This window comes from Nerophis lumbriciformis, linkage group LG12, assembly GCF_033978685.3.
Source record: "Nerophis lumbriciformis linkage group LG12, RoL_Nlum_v2.1, whole genome shotgun sequence".
Lineage (NCBI taxonomy): Eukaryota > Metazoa > Chordata > Actinopteri > Syngnathiformes > Syngnathidae > Nerophis > Nerophis lumbriciformis.
Window position 1 is genome coordinate 20,938,231 of NC_084559.2, and position 25,467 is coordinate 20,963,697.

Sequence of the window (25,467 nt, forward strand, 5' to 3'; positions counted from 1 at the left end):
TTCGCTTTGCATAGTAGAGCTTTAACTTGCACTTACAGATGTAGCGACAAACTGTATTTAGTGACAGTGGTTTTCTGAAGTCTTCCTGAGCCCATGTGGTGATATCCTTTAGAGATTGATGTCGGTTTTTGATACAGTGCCGTCTGAGGGACCGAAGGTCACGGTCATTCAATGTTGGTTTGCGGCCATGCCGCTTACGTGGAGTGATTTCTCCAGATTCTCTGAACCTTTTGATGATATTATGGACCGTAGATGTTGAAATCCCTAAATTTCTTGCAATTGCACTTTGAGAAACGTTGTTCTTAAACTGTTTGACAATTTGCTCACGCAGTTGTGGACAAAGGGGTGTACCTCGCCCCATCCTTTCTTGTGAAAGACTGAGCATTTTTTGGGACGCTGTTTTTATACCCAATCATGGCACCCACCTGTTCCCAATTAGCCTGCACACCTGTGGGATGTTCCAAATAAGTGTTTGATGAGAATTCCTCAACTTTATCAGTATTTATTGCCACCTTTCCCAACTTCTTTGTCACGTGTTGCTGGCATCAAATTCTAAAGTTAATGATTATTTGCAAAAAAAAAAAAGTTTATCAGTTTGAACATCAAATATGTTGTCTTTGTAGCATATTCAACTGAATATGAGTTGAAACTGATTTGCAAATCATTGTATTCCGTTTATATTTACAACTAACACAATTTCCCAACTCATATGGAAACGGGGTTTGTACATTTGCATCTTAGTGAGGCTGTTGTCCTGTTAATTTAATATTGCACTGTTAAAACCGTATCTTGCACGTTTCCACGATGTGTGAATCATGTATTGATGTACAGTATCAATATCCAATATCAAGATCTGATAGCTCAGTTACAGCTCTTTTTATTACCAAATCTGTGTTGTGTTTTATGTTGCACGATTGCACCAAGAAAAATTCCTAGTTTGTGAACCCGTTCTCAAACAATGGCAATAAAAACTATTCTGATTCTGATCAACACATCACTGACAATCTAGTGGATTATAAGATGTCTTTATTGCAGTGTCTTGTAACACCCTGCACATTGAATGGTGGTGAGTCCACTTTGTTTACCCGTAATTCACAGGAATCTCTCAAAAAGCTTCAACAATTGTGAGAATTTCCTTCGATATATACCACCTTTTAACCGGCAACAGGCGCTGTTACACCACTTCTTCCATCACGTATGATAGAAAGACTTATTTATCACACAATGGCAATATAGTGATCTCATTCAAATTGCTTTAATATTATACACCGTTACATGAGGAACCCACAGGTAGAGAGAGACATGAGTGTTTGGCAAAAACTTTACACGCCGTTAACTATTACGACTCTGCATGTTAAAACTAAGTAAACTTATCTAATTGTTTTTACAATTGTCGAATCAATACTGTTACTCTAAAGTTGTGCACCATTAACTTTTTCGAGTGTTAATAGGATTACTTGTTACTGTACATATGTGCGACTCCCTACGCATGCGCCTTGTGATTGCGAGTCTTGTGCAGTCGCCAATAATGTGCAATAATCTACACATGCGCTCTGTGATAAGTGAATAGAGTGGGGGCAAGCTTTAGCATGCAGTAACCATGCGCAAGCTTTTGCGCATGCTTTTTGTGATGAGTGAATCGATTCACTTTGTTGAGTGACTCACCAGGTACCAAGTCTGTAAAAAGAATCACGTTTGCCATCACTAGTTATGAGCGTTTTGGGTTATAAGCTTGGTTGTGTAACAGAATGTGCTTGTGAATATAAGTACCACAGTAATTTTCATTACAGTTTACAGCTCCTTCACATTCATTGTTTGGCGCTCAAATTAGTAAATACATTGCAAAACCTATCTGAGCCTTTATTCTTCATCTGAATTGAATTTCACATCAATTAATTGTACTCTACAGCACAATATTCTATTTTTAATGCAAATTTATATGTATAATCTGTATCTTTAAGGAAATCACAGTACCGTATTTTCTAGACTACAAGTCGCTACCTTTTCCCCCAAAGCTTTGAACCATGCGGCTTATACAGTATATAGATGCTGCTGATCTATGGATTTTACTTAGCTAATGGCTAAATTATGGAATGGATTAAGCAAATAAATCAAACAATGCACTAAAGTTATCCACTTTCAGAAACTGTTCAAACTCAGTGTTTACAAAGTACAAGGAAGAAGAATCCTGATAAATCTTACAGAAGATGAATTAAGATAATTACTTGTGTTTTGTTTGATCAGCCATCTTACTACCATGTAACAGGCACTGTTTGGAAACCAGGTATGTAAATAAACATTTACAAAATCAATCTTTGAAAATATCTCCATTCACAACGTACAAGTATATATCTGCGGTGCGGCTCATTTATGAAAAAAAAATGTCTTCTTCTAAACTTCATTAGGTGCAGCTTATATACGGCTGTGGCTTATAGTCCAGAAAATATGCTAATTATACACAACACATAATAATGTAGAGTTCTACACAGTTCGGACCTGTTAGGTAGCAAAATTCTGGGATGAGCATAACAGGTCCAGCAGGAGTTTGACCAGGACGACCCCTCCTCACATTGCTGACCAGCAGCACTTGGTTGCCATCAGTGATTTCCAGGCCATATTGCTGGAACACAATTCAGGATTAATGACATGATTATATAAATAAGTTAAGTATATCACAATTTTTAAGCTTTTAAGTTTAACTATTGTTTATTAAGTCTAGTCAAAAGGTGATGGTAAACTACATTTGTAGCCACAGCCTCATCAACCACTACTAAATTAATTCCAAATCTAAGGTTGTCGAAGATAAAGAGTTAGCAACAATTTCCTTTATCACTATTTCGTTAAACAATGTGTATCATAAAGCTATGGAGTCACACGACGACAATGCTGTCAAAACTAGTCCTTTTACTCCAGGTTTAAACAAACTTCACCCTTCCATCACTATTGCGCAACACCATGTTAAAAACAGCCATCAAATAACTTTTAAAGCAACAATCGTTTTGCACGTTCAAGTACCAGTAGTATGAACAGTTGTGTACATAGGCATGAATGTTTTGCTGTTATGTTTTTTGTTAACCTGGCAGCAGCAAGCACAATGACAAAATACTTTTTCGCTTGACAATTGTAATATAGCTGCAGGATAACTTGGGTGGCTGCTCAAAAATAATTGAATTGATGGGTTTTCGTGTCTGCTGTCAGTTTTTTTTTTTTTTTTTTTTTTAATAAATTGTTTTTACATTGAGGAAATATATCTATTTGAAAATACATCTTACAATATGCTCTTTGTTATGGTTGGATCATTCCAAACGCATGACTGCGCTGCAGTGTTGTGATGGTTTACCCCCTCCTTCAGCGTGCAAGAAATAGTTTGTCTATAGATTGCAATTCTATATTGCATTTAAGGTAGGCCTGGGCTGACATTCGATAAGTCAACCGGACGATAAATGTAAATGAAGCCGGTACATTTTCCAGCCTTGATCACATGTATGCGTTCTTACGAACTGCAAGAGCAGTCACTCTTGCATTCATTTAAGCACTTTGGGCATTTGTACTACAAATACACGGTAGTAATGGTAACTCCTGTAATGCTCCCAACAGAACTATCGTATTAAATTAAAAAAATCGGAAAAACCGTGATTGATAACCCCATTTTGATAGAATCATGGATAGCTTGCTAGCTAGCTTCAATGACAACATGTAAACAAGAGACATTAACGTATTTTACATTTGAAAACAGTCATTCCCCATCTAAAATTACATAAAGACATTACTGTTTAACCAACTGAGCTATAGTATTTACATTAAACAAAGTCTATGTGAGCTGTTTTTGCAACGAGTTACCGATAAACTCCAGTGTCAAGCTGAAACAGATGGACACAAACTCCGTTCAACCAGAAGTTGCATGACGTCACATAAACACAAAGTGAAATAACTGATCATGAAATATAATTTTTTTTTTTTTTTTTTTTTTAAACATTTCAGAACTTTTATGTCCTTTCGGTTATAACCCAAAGCTCATGACCATAGGTGAGGATGTGAACGTAGATCGACCGGTAAATTGAGAGCTTTGCCTTCCGGCTCAGCTCCTTCTTCACCACAACGGATCGATACAGCGTCCGCATTACTGAAGACGCCGCACCGATCCGCCTGTCGATCTCACGATCCACTCTTCCCTCACTCGTGAACAAGACTCCGAGGTACTTGGACTCATCCACTTGGGGAAGGTTCTCCTCCCCAACCCGGAGATGGCACTCCACCCTTTTCCGGGCGAGAACCATGGACTCGGACTTGGAAGTGCTGATTCTCATCCCAGTCGCTTCACACTCAGCTGCGAACCGATCCAGTGAGAGCTGAAGATCCTGGCCAGATGAAGCCATCAGGACCACATCATCTGCAAAAAGCAGAGACCAAACCCTGCAGCCACCAAACCGGATGCCCTCAACGCCTTGACTGCGCCTAGAAATTCTGTCCATAAAAGTTATGAACAGAATCGGTGACAAAGGGCAGCTTTGACGGAGTCCAACCCTCACTGGAAACGTGTCCGACTTACTGCCGGCAATGCGGACCAAGCTCTGACACTGATCATACAGGGAGCGGACCGCCACAATCAGACAGTCCGATACCCCATACTCTCTGAGCACTCCCCACAGGACTTCCTGAGGGACACTGTCGAATGCCTTCTCCAAGTCCACAAAGCACATGTAGACTGGTTGGGCAAACTCCCATGCACCCTCAAGGACCCTGCTGAGAGTATAGAGCTGGTCCACAGTTCCACGACCAGGACGAAAACCACACTGTTCCTCCTGAATACGAGGTACGGCTATCCGGCGTAGACTCCTCTCCAGTACACCTGAATAGACCTTACCGGGAAGGCTGAGGAGTGTGATCCCACGATAGTTAGAACACATCCTCCGGTTCCCCTTTTTAAAGAGAGGAACCACCACCCCGGTCTGCCAATCCAGAGGTACCGCCCCCGATATCAACGCGATGCTGCAGAGTCTTGTCAACCAAGACAGCCCCACAGCATCCAGAGCCTTAAGGAACTCCGGGCGGATCTCATCCACCCCCGGGGCCCTGCCACCGAGGAGCTTTTTAACTACCTCAGCAACCTCAGCCCCAGAAATAGGAGAGCCCACCACAGATTCCCCAGGCACTGCTTCCTCATAGGAAGACGTGTTGGTGGGATTGAGGAGGTCTTCGAAGTATTCCCTCCACCGATCCACAACATCCGCAGTCGAGGTCAGCAGAACACCATCCTCACCATACACGGTGTTGATAGTGCACTGCTTCCCCTTCCTGAGGCGGCGGATGGTGGTCCAGAATCGCTTCGAAGCCGTCCAGAAGTTGTTTTCCATGGCTTCCCCGAACTCCTCACATGTCCGAGTTTTTGCCTCTGCGACTGCTGAAGCCGCACACCGCTTGGCCTGTCGGTACCTGTCCGCTGCCTCAGGAGTCCTATGAGCCAAAAGAACCCGATAGGACTCCTCCTTCAGCTTGACGGCATCCCTCACCGCCGGTGTCCACCAACGGGTTCTAGGATTACCGCCACGACAGGCACCAACTACCTTGCGGCCACAGCTCCAATCAGCTGCCTCGACAAAAGAGGCGCGGAACATGGTCCACTCGGACTCAATGTCCAGCACCTCCCTCGTGACATGTTCAAAGTAGGTGGGAATTGAAACTCTCTCTGACAGGAGACTCTGCCAGACGTTCCCAGCAAACCCTCACAATGCGTTTGGGCCTGCCAGTTCTGTCCGGCATCCCCCCCCCCATCGCAGCCAACTCACCACCAGGTGGTGATCGGTAGAAAGCTCCATCCCTCTCTTCACCAGAGTGTCCAAAACATGAGGCCGCAAATCCGATGACAACTACAAAGTCGATCATGGAACTGCGGCCTAGGGTGTCCTGGTGCCAAGTGCACATATGGACACCCTTATGTTTGAACATGGTGTTCATTATGGACAATCTGTGACGGGCACAAAAGTCCAATAACAAAACACCACTCGGGTTCAGATCCGGGCGGCCATTCTTCCCAATCACGCCTCTCCAGGTTTCACTGTCGCTGCCAACATGAGCGTTGAAGTCCCCCAGAAGAACGAGGGAATCACCCGGGGGAGCACTCAAGTACTCCCTCGAGTGAATCACCCGGGGGAGCACTCAAGTACTCCCTCGAGTGAATCAAATAAGGGTGGGTACTCTGAGCTGCCGTTTGGCGCGTAAGCGCAGACCACAGTCAGGACCCGTCTCCCCACCCGAAGGCGGAGGGAAGCTACCCTCTCGTCCACCGGGTTGAACTCCAACGTGCAGGCTCTGAGCCGGGGGGCAACAAGAATTGCCACCCCAGCCCGTCGCCTCTCACTGCCGGCAACGCCAGAGTGGAAGAGAGTCCAGCCCCTCTCGAGAGAACTGGTTCCAGAGCCCTTGCTGTGCGTCGAAGTGAGTCCGACTATATCTGGCCGGAACTTCTCGACCTCGCGCACTAGCTCAGGCTCCTTCCCCCCCAGCGAGGTGACGTTCCACGTCCCAAGAGCTAGCTTCTGTAGCCGAGGATCGGACCGCCAAGTGCCCTGCCTTCGGCTTCCGCCCAGCTCACACTGCACCCGACCTCTATGGCCCCTGCTATGGGTGGTGAGCCCATTGGAGGGAGGACCCACGCTCCCTCTTCGGGCTGTGCCCGGCCGGGCCCCATGGGGACAGGACAGGCCCGGCCACCAGGCGCTCGCCATCGTGCCCCACCTCCGGGCCTGGCTCCAGAGGGGGGCCCCGTTGACCCGCCTCCGGGCGAGGGAAATCTGGGTCCTTCGTTTTTATTCTTCATGGAGGTCTTCGAGCTGCTCTTTGTCTGATCCCTCACCTACGACCAGTTTGTCTTGGGAGACCCTACCAGGGGGCATAAAGACCCCGGACAACATAGCTCCTAGGATCATTGGGACACGCAAACTCCTCTACCACGGTAAGGTGGCAGCTCAGAGAGGAGTTTTTTACTTTGACTTTAATTATATATTTGACTTTAATTATATATTTGATATGATACATACTCTACACATGAATGTTAACCATACATATTTTACTACATTTTGTTACCATCATTTAGTAGTAGATTTAGTAGTGGTAGATAATGGATGGATGGATATTTTGAGTGTAATTGCAATGAATAGAAACTGTGATGGATCTTTGTGGTCTTCAAAGGATAACATAACTGCATTACACCTTGCACTGCAAACAGTTGACTTGTTAAAGACTTAAAAAGCAGGTGTTGATAATACTTATTTGCCACTAGATGTTACATGAAGCTAGAAAATGCATATGTTCTTATCTTTATTTACACAAATTACAAATAGTACCGATATTGATAAATCCTCATCAATGTACATCCCTACTTATAACCACGTTTTATTTACAAAAAAAAGAAATACAATGAATAGCCACAGAACATACTTTCTTGGCAGAAAAAAACATTTATAATATTTTTCTGTCTACTTTAGAGCTATATTTTTATTTGCGTGTTTAAATACGCTCATCTTTTTCCAATTTGTAAGTTGGTGCTTTTTTGGAATGCTAGATAAAAATGTCTTTAATGAGTCATGTCCAGTTCATGTGACGCAACGCAAATTCAGTTCCTGTTGTCATATTTGTACTAGTATAGATGGATCACTCCGTTTTAAGAGAGTAAAGCCTGTAGGTTTAATATGCCCAATTGAATGTAATGGGTTCATAGAAGTTTAGACTGGGGAATGTTATTTTTTAATGGGGACAAACTAAGACGTCTCTTGTATTCACGTTAGCATTTCAGCTAGCTAGCAATAGCTTGCTTTTCCAATCAATGAGCACATCGGTCCGTGAGTTTATCAGACAAATCAATCACGGTTTTACGATAATTATAATTTTAAACAATACTAACTGGGGTGTTTTACTGCTGTATATTATAATACTGTTAACCGTTACATCCTTAGTGCACACGACCATGTACAGTATTCGGCAAGTGAGATGTTAAAATAATAAATTTCATTTATATTACACTTTATATTACAGCTGCTCTGGGGTACCATGGCTGCCAATTTGCGGCTACAAACCCTCCGACCACCACCAAAAATTCATTGTAAACATTCACTTTCATACACCAGTGTGAGCAGCACTGGGAGAAGGGTGAAGTGTCTGCCCAACAACAACAGCAGTGACTTTGATGGCAGAAGCGAACCTGGAACCATCAAGTTGCAGACACGGCCTCTCCACCCACTGTGCCACGCCGTCCCCATATACCATTGGATAAAAGTAAATGCGCACATGAAATTCGATACTGGCAATACTTTGGCATACCCCTACAATCACTGGTAACAACTGCATTATAGTGTGGCTCAACAGTGCTAATTGTCAAGACGTTCACTTAGTATGCACACAAATGGCAGTAGATTACTAACTTTTAGCCTCATATTACTAGAAGTAATTATATGCCATTTGACATGCCTATTTTCTTTTATCATGTTTGGAGTATTCATATGAAAGTAGTAGTGAAACCAACATTTTTGTAGTAGTTCTTGAAGGAGATGTCTGTGTCCCCCCTGGTGAATGTGTTGTTGGGTGTTTGATCCCAAGCGATCCCATCAATCTTGTAGGTTTTGTTGTTGTACCTGATAAAAACAGAAGACCAGAAGAGAATATAAAGATTAACAATGTCAATATCATTATTTGGGGTGACTAACAGTTGCATATCAATAAAGCACACCAATGTAAAATGTGTTTCTTACTTAGTGAGGACAATAAGCCCAACAAGCTCTTTGGAACAGTTATCAGAGAAGGAATGAGGTCCAGCCCTCTGCCTCAGGTTGACCATAAAGTCGAGAACTGTCTCACTACGCAGCACCTTGTGGCTCACATCAGTACACAGCATGAAGGCGGACTCATACAGCAAAATGGTTGTGGAATAGCCTGGCCATATGGTCAGTCTGGAAAAATCACCATGTGTAAAAGGAGAATGTTCAACATATAGGTTGGCAACATACTAGAAAACAGTGCTTTACATTTTGTCTTAAAGGAGGTAATATATTTTCTTTTCTACCTTCAAAACCCTTTCTTGTGGTCTACATAACATGTAATGGTGGTTCTTTGGTCAACATTTTGCAGATCACATCAATGTGGAATGCACTCCCAACAGGTGTAAAAGAAAGGGCATCTCTATCCTCCTTCAAAACTGCACTAAAAGAACACCTCCAGGCAACTTCAACCCTAAACTAACACCCTTCCTTTCTCATCATACCTCTTCGGATTGTAAATAATCAAATGTAAACAATCAAATGTAGTCACTTTTTCTTATCTCTCTCTCTGTGTCCAATACTTGCTGTACATATACCAAGTCTGACCTACACTGTTCCAATGTCAATTTCTCTGATGATGCAACTGTTGATGACTGAAGTGTTGATACCAACCAAACTTAACCCCCCCACCCCCTCCATATCCCACACCCCGGATTGTAAATAATGTAAATAATTCAAATGATATACGGTGATGATTATCTTGTGTGATGACTATTATGAAAATAGTATATATCTGTATCATGAATCAATTTAAGTGGATTTCTTCTTTGCCAGGATAATCCATCCCAACTCACAGGTGTGGCATATCAAGATGATTAAACAGCATGATTATTGCACAGGTGTGCCCTAGGCTGCCCACAATAAAAGGCTACTCTGAAATGTGCAGTTTTACTTTACTGGGGGTCAGAAAAGCAGTCAGTACATGGTGTGGTCACCATTTGCCTCATGCAGTGCAACACATTTTATTCGCATAGAGTTGATCTGGTTGTTTATTGTGGCCTGTAGAATGTTGGTCCACTCCTCTTTAATGGCCGTGCAAAGTTGCAAGATATTGGCAGGAAATGGAACACGCTGTCGTATACGCCGATCCCCAGCATCCCAAACATGCTCAATGGGTGACACGTCCTGTGAGTTTGATGGCCATTGAAAAACTGGGATGTTTTCAGCTTCCAGGAATTGTGTACAGATCCTTGCAACATGGGGCAATGCATTGTCATGCTGCAACATGAGGTGATGGTCTCGGGTGATTGGCACAACAATGGGCCTCAGGATCTTGTCACGGTATCTCTGTGCATTCAAAATGCCATCAATAAAATGCACTTAGGTTCGTTGTCCATAACATACGCCTACCCATACCATAACCCTACCCCCACCATGGGCCACTCGATTCACAATGTTGATATCAGCAAACCGCTCTCCCACACGCTGTCTGCCATCTGCCCTGAACAGTGAAAACCAATGTGCCAGACGCCATCGAATGTAAGCATTTGCCAACCCAAGTCGCTTACGACGACAAACAGCAGCTAGGTCAAGAACTCGATGAGGACGATGGGCATACAGATGAGTTTCCCTGAGACGGTTTCTCAGTTTGTGCAGAAATGTGGTTATGCAAACCAATTGTTGCAGCCACTGTCCAAGTGACTGGTCTCAGATGATCATATAGGTGCACCTGCTGGATGTGGAGGTCCTGGTGTGGTTACATGTGGTCTGCGGTTGAGGCCGGTTGGATGTATGGCCAAATTCTCTGAAACGCCTTTGAAGACTGCTTGTGATAATGAACTCTCGGGCAACAGCTCTGGTGGACATTCCTGCAGTCAGCATGCCCACTGCACGCTACCTCAAAACTTGTGACATCTGTGGCATTGCACTGTGTGATAAAACTGCACATTACAGTTTGGCCTTTTATTGTGAGCAGCCTCAGGCATACCAGTGAAATAATCATGCCGTTTAATCAGCATCTTGACATGCCACACCAGTGAGGTAGGATGGATTATCTTCCAACAAAGAAATGCTCACTAACACAGCTTTAGACAGATTTGTTAACAATATTAGAGAGATAAGGGTATTTCGTGTATATCGTAAAAGTTTAAGATCTTTGCATTCACTCATCAAAAATGGGAGTAAAAATGTTGCATTTATATTGTTCACTGTATGAAGCAATCCATTGATTTGAAGAATGTCACAAATGACACATTTCTAATGGCTGGTTTAGAGGAAGTATGAAGTAAGGCAAGATTGTTGAACAAATATCTTTGCCATGCCTCCATGGTTTGATTCAAGTTCTCAGGACTTATGCAAATCCCGAATACACAAAAACAGGCACCAATAAGTCAGAAAAGTTGTAGTCTTACAATAGGTCCCCTTTAACAGAGTACAACAATAAAGCCATCAATGTTCTTTAGATTCTGCGCTACATTCTATACAAACATCCCAGGTAGTTTAATAACACGAAAAATAGACTTGATTTGAGGGAGAAACTAAATTTGCAATTAGACTTCAGGAAATGTTAGAAAGTGATGTTTTCACAGTAAAAGATTATACCTGTGATTCGGGAGATTGAGTGGATCTTTGGCATTGTAGTAGTTGCGTCCAATCTGTTCCATGCCGAGTATTCTCAAAATCCTTTAAAAGAAATGAACAACAATTGGTGTTAGGCTGCACAGTAACCATTAAGAAAGTACAAAGTAAAAAAGCTAAACAATATAGTTTGGCGTGGTGTACATTTATTTGTGGCGGGCTACTGGTAAGTCAAAGGGGATGTTTGCAACTTGCTCACAGTTAAATTTTTCAAAGCACTAAGTACGAGAACATTGCCGACTAGTTATCATTAATGGTTTTTAACACATCTGTTTTAAAACTGTCCTTATTTTTCAAAATTACTAAGTTACTGGAATATATTTTTTTACCGGCACAAAGTGTTTACGGCGGTCATTTACTCTGTCTCGTTTACACATACGTGTCAAATACCAGCTGAAACGAGAACCGGGAAAGCAGGCGAGTGGCTGTAGTCACACACTGGCCAAAAATTGACAGGACAGAGTTTATTAGCTTATGCTCCTCTGGATGGACAGAATAAACTGTGGTCCACTTTACTAAAACTTCCCTTATCGCACAAACTCACAAAATCTTGTAAGAAAGTATGCGCTATTTCGCTGCCCGACGGAGTGACGGTGGGGATGGCCTGACTGTGGATGGAGGTGCTGTTGCGTTAAGCAGCCATTCTGCATTCAGTGAAAATCTGGGGTAAGCCTGCAAACAAACTGCAAAGCCAACGTTAGGACATCCCATACACCTAACTAATCTCTTCTGCTTGTTACTGTTTACAAATTAACAAAAAACACCAATTCAAATTCGAGGTACATACAGGCTGGCAGCAGTAACTCACAAAATTAAGGTTTCAAAAAAAAAAAAAAAAGAGAAAACCTTACATTTTACTTTAAAAAGGGAACTGCACTTTTGGGGGAATTTTGTTACATTTATGTTAAAAAACCTATTTTGACTTAAAGGGTAACTGCTCTTTTTTATTGGAATTGTGTTCATCATTCCAGGGTTTCTACATGTATTAATCTAATGTAATACTTTTTAATACTATCTAGTGAATTAAAACTGGCACGCAAAGAAATGTTTCACCTGAAAATTATTTTTCTGTAGTTTTATAGTGCGACAGAAGTGATTTTGTTGGTCATGCCAAAAAAATGTGGCACCATTAATCTATGCCATTCTTTAATTGCTGACTTGAAAGCAGTTCATAAGAGGGCTATCCAAACTAAAGCCCGCGAAACAAATGTAGCCCGCCAGCATCTTCAATTTGGCCCACCAAAAGTTTAATAAACAATTTCACTGGGAGACGCGTACACATATCATTTATAAATATTCAGTGGTCTGATTGCTGCCATTTTATTGCCGTGTGGTTGCCAACGAAAGTAAGTCTGCCATTATGTTATGCTTTCATGTCAATGAAATACAGCATTTACCTAAATGACCTAATCCAAGCAACCTTCCCTAGTCACCGTGCGGAAAGATAAAAAAAAAATCAAGCAGTACAGAAATGGTCACACAACAACTTGCATATTGAACTTTGTGGATATTATAAAGAACATCCATTTAACATAGAAAAAATCAAAATGACATCCATTTGAAATCAATAACAAGGAATGATTAGAAAAATGCAAAACACTCCACACTTATCCATGTTTGGGGCTTTTTAGCTGCTTGATATTTCTGATTGAATAAAAAACAGGTTCTCACGGAAGTAAACAAGGTACGAGGGGAAATTTCACACTTTTATTAACCAATTATAATTACTAATTATGTATTAATTATATTATAATATGGTAAATGGGCCGTACTTGTATAGCGCTTTTCTACCTTTTTAAGGAACTCAAAGCGCTTTGACACTATTTTCCACATTCACCCATTCACACACACACATTCACACACTGATGTACATATATTGTGGAGAATGCATATATTTTTAAGAGTTCTTTCTTTATTCATAGTCATGTTTAAAGCAGCTAATATTTTCCCCCTTAGTTTACTTGGGGACATAAGATACAAGAACACTGTTTTACGTTGAAGCGTTGGAATGCGGGAGTTGGAGTACTCCCTTTCTTAACTGTATTAGAACAATGAGGCTGTATTCCTTTCTGGGCAGGGTGGGGGCTGTTTTCGTATTCAATAAGTTGTCTCTTCCCGTTTGATTTTCAGACCACTTCGAGATGCTGGTATTAGCGCATTTGTAAGGACTGGTCTCCTAAAGCTTTAGTAAAACTTGGTAATATTCCTGTTCTGTCTTGGTCCTTCTTGCTCTGCATATATGTCATCTGAAAGAACTTGGGACTGACCAGTGACTTGTATTCCCTGAGAGGAAGACTGGTCAGACGCAACAATATATACACACTCAAAATTCAAAACTCCAAACCAGTGAAGTTGGCACGTGTAAATCATAAATAAAAACAGAATACAATGATTTGCAAATCCCTTTCCAACCTATATTCAATTGAATAGACTAGGGATGTCCCGATCCGACATGCGGATCGGATCGGCCACCGATATTTGCCAAAAAATGCGTATCGACAGGGCATGGGAAAATGCCAAACCAGATCCAGTTTTTAAAAAAAGTTCCGGTCCGTGTTTTCCAACGCACCGATTTAAATAATACATTCCACTTTTCTGCTGCTCCCTAAATTCCGTTCCGCATTTTCCAGCACACCTTCAACACATCTACAGGTCTGTGTCCTTACCATCCTAATCGGAAGCAGATGCCGGCGACCGGAAGTTGCCGGTAAAAATGTCGGCTGTGTGGGATTATTTTACCATACAAAACGAAAAAGATGAAGAGGTGGAGTGCAAAACATGCCACAATAAAGTCAAGCGTGGTGGTAAAGTTGTAAGACATTTTAATACAACAAATCTGATCACGCATTTAGCGAAATACCACCGTAAAGAATATGAAGAATTTCTAAAGAAAACTGACGAAAAGAAAAAGAAAGGTCCTACCCAACTAACTCTGACAGAAACGTTGGCGAAGCGCGAGTACTGCCGCTGAACAGTGCTAAAGCCCAGGGGATAACTAGAGTCATTGCCGAGGAAATAATTCTGGATGATGTGCCGTTATCTCTCGTGAGTAAAGTGGGCTTTCGACGCACCATCCAACACCTTGAACCATGGTACAACATGCCCAGCCGTCATTAAATCCTTGAGAAAACAATCCCCCAGATTCACAAAGATGTTAGAGATTACATTGCCAAACAAGTAGAGAGTGCAAATGCTCTTAGTTTCACAACCGATATATGGAGCTGTGATCACCGTCCTTTATCATTATTAAGTTTAACTGCACACTGGTTTGGGCCGGACTTCAACCCAAAGAGAGCTGTTTTACATGCGCGTGAGTTTAGAGGCTCACACACAGCGAATGCCATCACAGACGCAATTGAACATATGCTACGCACTTGGAAGATTGTCAAAAAGAATGTCCATGTAATTTTAAGAGATAACGCGGCCAATATGAAAAAGGCAATGGATCAGCTTGGCGTGCCCAGCCTGGGATGTTTTGCGCACACCTTACAGCTCGTTGTCCAACACGGTCTATTGGCACAGCGAGCTGTAAGCGATGCCATCGCCAACGGAAGAAAAATAGTGGCCCACTTCAAGCACTCACCCATGGCCTACTCAAAACTGGAGGATATTGAGGAAGAGTTGAATCTTGAACCGAAGCGTTTGCAACAGGGCGTCAAGACCAGATGGAGCAGTACGGAGATGATGATCGACAGCCTAGTGCATTGTAAGCAGGCACTGCAGGCCTATGCATCGGATAGCGACAGCAATCTGCCAGCCACATTAACAGGCAACCAATGGTCGCTGTTAGAGAAAACTGCAACAATTCTTAAACCCTTCCAAGAGCTGACAGCCGAGGTTAGTGCAGCCTCCGCCACAGCAGCCGATGTTATCCCATCTGTCCGTGTCCTGACACGCTTTCTAGACAGTGAGAGCGAAGAACACAGAGGGATTCAAACCATGAAGGCCACCTTACTCGATGCGGTGCACACACGTTTTGACCATGTGGAAACGGAACCCTTCTATGCCGTGGCAACAATGCTAGATCCACGATACAAAGACAAGTAAGTGCTTTATAATTATTTGAGCATGTTATAAGCTTCAGTACTATATTGAAAATATTTTACTCTACAGCTGGCATTTATTTCTTTGTCAGTATTTCAGTAGCCTAATGTTTCATAGATATAAGGTGATGGGAATGTATTATTGTTATTATTATTATATTATTATTATTTTCCTTCAGTTATATGATGGGTGAGGAAATGAATGTCACTGTCGATCATTTGTGATCTATTTTGTGTGTTACTTGTTGTCATTGAACATTAATATGTGGAGAATGGCTGAAAAAATATAAAATAATTGATATATCTTTACTACATTTTATCCAAATGTTAAGGTTCTTCACTAATGCTACCAACCTGGATCAGGCAAAGGAGGCACTAAAAGTAGAGGTGATGAAAATGGAACAAGAACTGAAGACCATGCCCTCTGGAGAAGGTGTGGCTAAGGCTGAGACAGCAAGGCAAACACCAGGAATGGAGGCTGGAAGCTCAACCAGCAGCCTCCGCAGCTACTTTGACGAGATACTGGAGGAGAGCTGCACAGCAAGTCCATCTGAGCAGCAGATAACCCCAGGGCCACTGTTTCAGTTGGAGAGCTACCTCAGTGAGCCTCCAGCTGGGCGTAAGAGCAATCCTTTTTACTACTGGAGAGACAATCAGTCTCGACTACCCGCCCTGGCAGCAACAGCAGCCAAGTTCCTCAGTGCTCCTTGTACCAGTGTTGAGAGTGAGAGGCTTTTTAGCACAGCCTCACTCATCATTGATGAAGACAGGAGCAGGCTGACACCTGAGCATCTTGAAGTGCTCGTTTTTGTTAGAAAGAATCTCCCCATTATGCTCGGACTGCAGTCAGTGGGGGGGGCAAACAATTGAAGGGAGTGTGTAGATAGTTTGTTTTTTTATAAGTTTACACTTGTTCAAGAGAAAGTATTGATGCTAAGTTGTAGACATTTTATCTCACTCAGGTTGTTTGTGTGTTTTGCTTTTTTTTTTTATAGCGTTTACAGCATTATTTGCACTTTATACTGTTCACTTTTTTACTGTTCAATGATGCCATTTCTGTTTGTCATGTATAATGTTGTCTATTTTGTGTTTATCCTTGAATAAACAGGTCAGTTTCTTGTTACCAACCATTGTGTATTATATGAAGATTGTCTGACACAGAACTGTACTGCATATAAAAAAAATACTGACCTTTTGAATATGATGTTGTAAAACTGCAGACACACTGGTGATGTTGGTGGCAGTTCATTAGTCAGGGTGACAGTTATCTGAACTTCCTCATCATTACTTGTCTTGCTGTGTAGCACAGTCTCCTGAACACGTGACCGACATTTGGGCAAAATAAACATTCTATTTGACAACAGAACACTTCACAGCAATTGAATAGGTTACCAAGTGTCACATTTTAGTAGTCTAACAGCACCTTGTTATGAAGTCTTAGAGGCAGAAAAAGTATTGCTCCATCAAAGCAGCGAACTGGGCCTAGAACTTGCTCATGCTGAAATAGGAGAAATGATCGAAGCCGACGGGACTCCATTGGTGGTGTGAAGTCCACACAGTACTGGTATAGAACCCACTGAGGGCGGGAGAGAATGCGAAAAAAGTTGGACGACAGTTGAATAGCAGAGCCAGTCATTCCTGAAATAGTCAAGCAGATAGAATCCGTATATTTAGTCATAAAATAAAAGAGAAAATGTCTTTTAATGTATGAAAACTAACAGACCAGACTTTGAATCCTTGACATGCTCCATTGTCTGTCTGGTGTTAATCCCGACATCATGGAAATCTCTACGGCGCCCGCCTCTTTCTCCCAGTTTCACCTTATGAAACCCAGCTGAAATCTGTAGAACATCTACAATACATGAAAATAAATTAAAACGCAGTTTAGTAGAGAGTTATCTGTTCAAGTCAACACACACATGCACACAGGCTTAAACAACGCAGCACTTACTGTAAGTACAGCCGCACAATTTTGGTAAGAATTATAATTATGATTATTTTTGATTGATATTGTAACCACGATTAATAACACAATAATTAATTAATTTGAAAACACAAGTATTTATTGTACCAGCAAAACTCAACACTTTTTTTATATAGTTTAAAAAAATGGATCTACATTAGTAACGAACAAACCACTAAGGGACTAATTGTGCGGCGCTGTTCTCAGCTTGAGGAGCACAGGAGACTTAAGACTGTATAAAAAAATAAAAAATGAAAGAGCAAGCCTCTCAAGCTGTTTCTACATTAATGCTGCATTGATGTTCAAAAGTACACAAGCAGATGTGTTGTGGGTGTATGGATTGCTCTTGCTAGCTTTAGCTTTGTAGTTTAGCTTCTGTTTCAAAGTGGCCGTCTCAACATTGTTTACTTTTGGGGATGCACGAGTGGTCCTGGACATGTTATTTTCCCAAACAAAATGTTCCTTCTCCTTATGACAGCATTTATCTCAAATTTATGTGAATGTCACTGATATTCTGCGTCTAACAGCAGATTCTGTTTTATTGACCAATTATGTGACTCCATTACTCCGTTACGTGGACGCGGAAATGATATGCCTTACTGTTTTTGTTGAGTTCAGTGATTATTGATTAGGCATACTAGCACTGTGTCATATAAAAAGTAGCAACCATGGTGAGATGCCAAACTTCTAGTAGACGTGGTCGTTTTTAGACTCATTCGCTCATCCTTTACATGCCCATTAATGTTTTTTTTTAATATTTTCATGATCGTGAGAAGCCTTGATTGAAATTTAAAATTTGATTGTCCAGCCTTACTTAAATGTAGTGTGCTATTTTACACAAGCTCAAAACAACTACAGCATTAAATTGAATCACAGCACAGCTTTGTGACACAATATACCTTCTTCACTGTAAGGAACTGGGACGCTTTGCTGCCTTCCTCGACCAACCAGCCCACTTGATGCAACTTTTGGTGCAGGCTCTCGAGCCTGAGTCTTTTGAGTACAATGACATAAGAGTTCAAATCTTTGACAACAAAGGCAATTCAAAAACAATTAAATTATTACATATAACTTTGCTGTGTTTTGGGGGAATTAATTATTCCTCCATTTGTTACCAGATTTGCACCTTCTTTCTCTTGTATTAGCGCTCGCACCACTGCGCTAGCATCACAGCTAACATTAGCCATGCCTCTGTGATCGGGGAGGGCGTATACGTATGTGACGTATGACGTGACCGTATGTGACGTGTGTAAGAAGGTGCGCTTGTCTATCTGTGAGAAGGAGAGATAGGAAAGAGGAGGAGAGCTTGTAGTGTAATGCCAGCAGCGAAAAGCAACTGCGTGAGAACGTATACTCGATATAGTCATTCTCTATATCGCACAGAGACAAACCCGCGATATATCGCGTATATCACCCAGCCCTAATATCAGCCCAGGCATTTACGATCCACTGGCAGATAGTGGCATATGTCGTCCGGCGCTGTCTCCCTGTCTTGGTGAACGAGTGTTCGCCTTCTGTCATCCACTGTTCCCACGCAGTTCGCAGTCTAGCTTTGAATGCCCTGTTGACACCAATATCTAGCGGCTGGAGTTCTTTTGTCAATCCACCCCGAATGACGGCAAGTATTGAATTAGTGTGCTTCACTTGTTTTTTGACACCATCTATGATATGGGAGCGCATGGAGTCGTAGATCAATAGTGACGGAGCTTTACATAAACACACAAATGGAAATGAAATGGCACGCCTCGCGCAGTCATATATCCCAGCATGCACCGCGCGCTTCTTCTTCTACGGGGGAAAATGAAGTCGGCGGCTGCTTACCGTAGTTGCGAGACCTGTTGTGGCTCAGCTTTTGAGAAAATTGGAGGTTTTTAGGTGCGTCTTATAGTGCGGAAAATACGGTATATTATTCTTGCTACATTACATAATTTTGTATTTTTCAATTATTGCAGCTTACTTTATTACGACAGTGTAACACCAGCTGCACTTTGCACACCCCTGGTTTTTCACATATTATTCTGGCCTCCCTGGTAATTGGAATTTAGTTTGGCAGATCGGTAAACAGCCACTTTCCATCTAAGATGAAAAACTTCCAACTTTAAATTGTTTTGATAGTTTAAACTATGAAGTTACTTTAAAATTAAGCACACAAAGAATACGCATGAAGTGCACATACATGACATAGGCATCATGTTTAATTAAATCGACAATACAGCTTGGTATAAATTAGGGGGTACGAGTCGTACTTAATTTTTCCAGCCACAGTTTTCAGATAAGTTTCTGAGTGTAAAACGTTTTTTTTCTACTCAAAGTTCTTTAAATGTTTTACCTAACAAAAACTGCTTTCCGCAGCAAATATGAGTGCTTTACTGAGTATTATGACTTTACTTCCAGATTAGCGTATACTTAACACTTTCAATTGGTAGATTGCCTTTTATACCTTTTATCAGTGGTATGCCATCAGGGCCAGCAAGGCCTTCTCTGTTGGCCTAACATAACCAGAAAGCATGATCATAATTAAAGATAAAAGTATTTTTTTATTTACTTTCCCTAAATATCTAAGACTATTTATATTCTCTTCATGTCATATTATGCTCCTTCCAGCGCTGTTGTTTTTAGTTTATAGAGTTTTTATCCAATCAGTATTCAGCTAGCTTATGTTGCCATGCTGTACCAAATCTGCCGCAGGACTTCAGATTCAGCAATGCTGGCGTCCGTGCGCTGTAAACGAACAGGGACATACAGTGGCAGACAGTTGCGATAAGGGATGATGTTTGATAAGAAATTATCGAGTTTGAGCCCATTATCGAACCGATTCCTTATCGATTCTCTTATCGATTCCAGATAGGTTGTTGTATATGGAAAAAGACACAATATTTGGTTTAACAAAAGCTCACTTTTATTTTATAAGAAAAAAATAAAATAAAATAAATAAATTGACTGTTACCCCCCTAAAAAAAAAAAATAATAAATATTGACTGTTGTTACCCAAAGTATATTAAGTGGGATTTTTCAGAAACATAAATATATACAGTAACACAAAAACAACCTGTCTCTGATCACTATAAGTGTATAAATAATAATAGTGTTAAATAAAATCAGTCCCTTGGGCACAAAACTGAAAACAATACAGCTCTCCAAAAAGTGCACTTCTGCTGCTATTGGATACTACATACTAACTAAACACACTATGACACTAAGAACACCACAGTCATCAATCAACAATTCTTCTTCCCTTACATGAGAGCGAAGCCTGGCAATAATTGCATATTGCTTGTTCTGCCCTCACTATACGTGTTGAGGTTATACAGCTTGGCAGACAGCTAACAAACAATCCAAAGCAGATTAATCAATTTAGGCTCTTTATTGTTGTTGATCTTGCTTTGTCTTTTCCTATCTTTACTTTTGTCTTGCACTGGACTGTTATTTTTTTAAAACTGAAATACACACAATGACAAATGTATAAGCTATGTGATTCAATTAACATACTGAAATGTAATACACAATATGTAAATATTAGCTTCACACAAATATACAGTACTATCGTCAAACAAATACTTCTGAGTGTTGAAACTATTTCGATGGTGGAAATATACAACTGGCAGATCTTTTAAGTCCTCAAAACATCCATTACAGTGGACAATTTAGCTTCAGTATTAATGCAGTATCTGAAGCACCGTCTCCACGTGTGTTTATTGACAACAGGGTTATAACCTGGACACGTTAGCTTGTCGGTATGGTAACAGGTGACTGTTACTGCGTGCCTCTGCCCCCGAGTCAAACAGCGGCGGTGTTAATGAAGCAGCGTCAGGCTGCTCAGTCAGTGAAACGCTCGGTGACGTTAAATATATGACGAGCCGCGAGCGATGCAGCTATAACCTATCTACCTATAACCTAGATTACCCTCGTATTTTGATCCGGTCGGTCCGTTCTTTTACTTCGTCGTCTTTGTCTTCTTCTGGCCCACCAGGTGAATTAAGTGCTATTGGCGGAGTTACAATGCATAGTAAGCTACCGCCACCTACTGCACCAGAGTTGTAACTACAAGCTACATTCACAGACAGAGTCCCATTGCTTTTATGAGCGGTCGAGCGAGTCAAAAGCCGAAAAATCTATTTGTGGCGGACGTTATTCTTTCGTGGCGGGCCGCCACAAATAAATGAATGTGTGGGAAACACTGAACCAACTGAGAACGTGCCTGGTATGTTAACGTAACATATTATGGTAAGAGTCATTCAAATAACTATAACATATAGAACATGCTATACGTTTACCAAACAATCTGTCACTCCTAATCGCTAAATCCAATGAAATCTTATACGTCTAGTCTCTTACGTGAATGAGCTAAATAATATTATTTGATGTTTTACGGTAATGTGTTAATAATTTCACACACGAGTCGCTCCTGAGTATAAGTCGCACCCCCGGCCAAACTATGAAAAAAACTGCGACTTATAGTCCAAAAAATACGGTGCTATGGACTGAAGCTGTGTTAATTAATTTGCATGTTAATAAGCAACTAATTAATGGTGAATATGTTCCCCATACTAAAGTGTTACCATGTTTTTTGACTGGTGCATAAAATGAACCGTGCAATAACATCACCTTATTCAAACAACAAAAACAACAGTGCATAAACTAACAACAAATTACACACCTGCAAACCAGTCAGCTTGTCCGTATCCGTAATAGGCCGATAGGGAGAAGTTTGTATTTACACGATGAGTCGGGTGTGTTTTGACCTCCGCTGAACCCCTGAGGCCAACTCACCAAACCCCTAGGGTTCGATCGAACCCAGGTTAAGAACCACTGTTTTAGATTGATTGATTGAAACTTGTATTAGTAGATTGCACAGTACAGTACATATTCCGTACAATTGACCACTAAATGGCAACACCCGAATACGTTTTTCAACTTGTTTAAGTCGGGGTCCCCGTTAATCAATTCATGGTAAAGTTACATTGTTTAATGCATCCAGCGGGGCATCACAACAAAATGATAAATGATAAATGGGTTATACTTGTATAGCGCTTTTCTACCTTCAAGGTACTCAAAGCGCTTTGACAGTATTACCACATTCACCCATTCACACACTGATGGCGGGAGCTGCCATGCAAGGCGCTAACCAGCAGCCATCAGGAGCAAGGGTGAAGTGTCTTGCCCAAGGACACAACGGACGTGACTAGGATGGTAGAAGGTGGGGATTGAACCCCAGTAACCAGCAACACTCCGATTGCTGACACGGCCACTCTACCAACTTCGCCACGCCAAAATTAGGCATAATAATGTGTTAATTCCACGACTGTATATATCGGTTTCGGTTGATACCGGAATCGGTAATTAAGAGTTGGACATAGGGCTGCAACAACTAATCGATTAAAATCGATTATAAAAATAGTTGGCGAATAATTTAGTCATCGATTCGTTGGAGCTATGCTATGTGCATGCGCTGAGGCTACGTTTTTTTTTTTTAACCTTTATTTGTAAACTGCAACATTTACAAACAGCTGAGAAACAATAATCAAAATAATAGGGGTGTAACGGTACGTGTATTTGTATCGAACAGTTTCGGTATGGGGGTTTCGTTTCGGTGCGGAAGTGTACCGAACGAGTTTCCACACGGTCATATCAAATAGCGTACTGCACATTGTGTAAACAATACTCAAAATGCCAGACATTTGAGGCATTTAAGAAACTCCGCCTTGACAGTTCCGCAAAAGAGGACATGTCCGGTAAAAAGAGGACGTATGGTCAGTCTATCATAGCCCGTTAGCTGCTAGCATGCTAGCAAAAGAGGACTAGCAGCGATCGGTTTCACCGGGCGCACTTTTTATCCATAGATTTATCACATTTAATTTTTTATTATCTATAGCAGGGGTGTCAAAAGTGTGCATTTTTGTAACATTTTCCTTGTTTTATTTGGCAAGTTGAAAGAACATGGCGCTTTCACGCCAAATGTATTCCCCCTACAAAAACCCCCCCCCCCCATTTATTTCCGGGGTCATTTCCTCTTACTTACGTAATTTCCTCTTACGTCGTTGACAGCGATCGATAACACTTCGGCTTTGACTGCCCGTCGCTGGAAGGATACTTGTTTTTTTTATAATATAGAGTTAACAAAACGTCTTTATTAATCGGACAAATTAACTTGAGGATATTCCTGACTGCACATTTGACGGAGAATTAAACGATTTTTGATTCGTTTTCCACGGGTCAACACTACTTCAGGGTTAATTTTTCTTTCAGACGGATGGGTTTTAGGTTGATATTGTTGGCAAACACGATTTACTGACATTCACTCTAACTTCGAGTAAGAACATACCTTTACTGTATGCGGCCGGTCCGTGGTAGCCCAATATTGAGACGTGAGTAGGAGCAGTTTTTAGACAATAATAAAAATAATTGCCAACAACCCCGATAATAAACCTGACATGACTTTGAATTCTCTACAATTATAAACTTTACCCTCCGTGTCAAGTCACTTTCCGTAATGAGCCAATTATCAGTTGACGTAAGTAAGAGGAAATGACCCCGGAAGTAAATGGGGGGGGGGGGGGTAAGACATTTGGCGTGACAGCGCCAAGTATGCAGTTTTTTTTTAATAAGATACTGGAAAGGATAGAAATGTAGTCTGTCTCTTTTATCCGATTAATCGAAGTAATCGACATATTAATCGATTATCAAATTAATTGTTAGTTGCAGCCCTAGTTGGACAATATCGGCAAAAAAGCCATTATCGGACATCCCTATAAAATACACATATCCTGTATTATTTCATGTGACAACAACAAAGATGTTATTATTAGTCTTCTTACCGCTCCAGGTGCAGGTGGCTCCTGGCCACGAGCTCGGCCTCGAGATCTGGCACGTGACCGACTCGCCATTCTCACTCGAAAATGCCTGAAATGCGTCAAAGTACAATAGGCTGAACAACAATGTCGAAGTTCATCTCACATATTCAACTTCTATCCATCACTGAAAACAAAACACCAGAATACGCCATCATTAGGACTCGCTGTAGTTAGGCCTAAGCTACCATTTTACGCGCACTAATTAAGCTAACGCTTTCCACGTGGTCACCATCATGCTAACCCTAGTTCAATTCGGCGAAAATTAAATCATAAACATATGTCACATTATAACATAATATATTTAACGGTTTTTACACGACCTATACTATATTTTAAACGTTTGCGTGAACTGGCAGAGATTAATTATTACATGCAATATTTACCCCCCCAGCGACCCCCGAAAGGGACACACGGTAGAAAAATGGATGGATGGAATTACAAAAAGCTAAATTATTAAAGTACTGATTTTAAAAGTCTATTAGAGTACACATATTTGGACTGGTATACTTACTCACTTGATGGAGAAACTATTTAGTCGACAAGCAAACTTCAGTGCGACCACCTCCCCGATGACATCAACACGTCTAACTCAATTGCTAAATTAGCCTCATCACTCAGAAAATCCTTCCGCATTGCAACAGCGAAAACGGCCCAATTAAAATAAACGTAAGTTGCTGAAAACAAATTCAGCAGTCTGAAATATAATTAAGTGATGTGTTGGTAAAAAAAAAATGTAGACAACTTATTGATTATTAGGTGTCTCGCACTACTTTTTGACGCAGTGATACGTCTCTGTACTGAAACAGGGGTACAAATGTTGAAGTGCAGACTTTTTGCCTCTAGGTGGCAGCACAGACCATCTTGTATATTCACTGTCTCGAGTCAAACCTATTTATTGAATCCAGTACAATGAATACAACATGTTATTAAATGTAATTTAGCTTGTGTGTATTGAATTGAATAAAAAATCCAGTCCAATTGTAATTTCTGAATGATGGGATAAATAATTAGTCTTAATGTCGGATTATCACAATCAACCATGTTTTGCTCTATAAAGTTCATTCATTGATTCATTTATTTTTTATTCCTTTCATGAAAATGCATATATCCTTCGTCTTGTGTTAGGGTCGGTACCGACCCGTTTTAGTTTTTAAATGCATAAAGGAACCACATACATTTATTTTTTTGCATCAAGGCTTTTTGACTTTGTCAGGAACCTCTAT

The 25,467-nt window shown here is 41.1% G+C and overlaps 1 protein-coding gene across 2 annotated transcripts in view; it reads right to left on the minus strand.

The window, feature by feature from the left end:
• Nucleotides 1-24,889, minus strand: part of piwil1 (piwi-like RNA-mediated gene silencing 1) — a 40,300-nt gene extending 15,411 nt beyond the window's left edge. The window contains exons 1-10 of one of the 2 annotated variants that reach the window (XM_061986085.2): nucleotides 24,756-24,889; nucleotides 24,209-24,293; nucleotides 18,293-18,386; nucleotides 17,154-17,282; nucleotides 16,854-17,068; nucleotides 16,622-16,743; nucleotides 11,352-11,432; nucleotides 8,745-8,942; nucleotides 8,519-8,627; nucleotides 2,497-2,620 (exon numbers count right to left, since the gene is read on the minus strand). In XM_061986085.2, the coding sequence (XP_061842069.1) occupies nucleotides 2,497-2,620; nucleotides 8,519-8,627; nucleotides 8,745-8,942; nucleotides 11,352-11,432; nucleotides 16,622-16,743; nucleotides 16,854-17,068; nucleotides 17,154-17,282; nucleotides 18,293-18,386; nucleotides 24,209-24,277 (1,141 nt within the window). In that variant the 5' untranslated portion in view covers nucleotides 24,278-24,293; nucleotides 24,756-24,889. The remainder of the gene's footprint in view (nucleotides 1-2,496; nucleotides 2,621-8,518; nucleotides 8,628-8,744; nucleotides 8,943-11,351; nucleotides 11,433-16,621; nucleotides 16,744-16,853; nucleotides 17,069-17,153; nucleotides 17,283-18,292; nucleotides 18,387-24,208; nucleotides 24,294-24,755) is intronic. The other variant, XM_061986086.2, reaches the window with a different exon arrangement.
• Nucleotides 24,890-25,467: the final 578 nt, after the last annotated feature.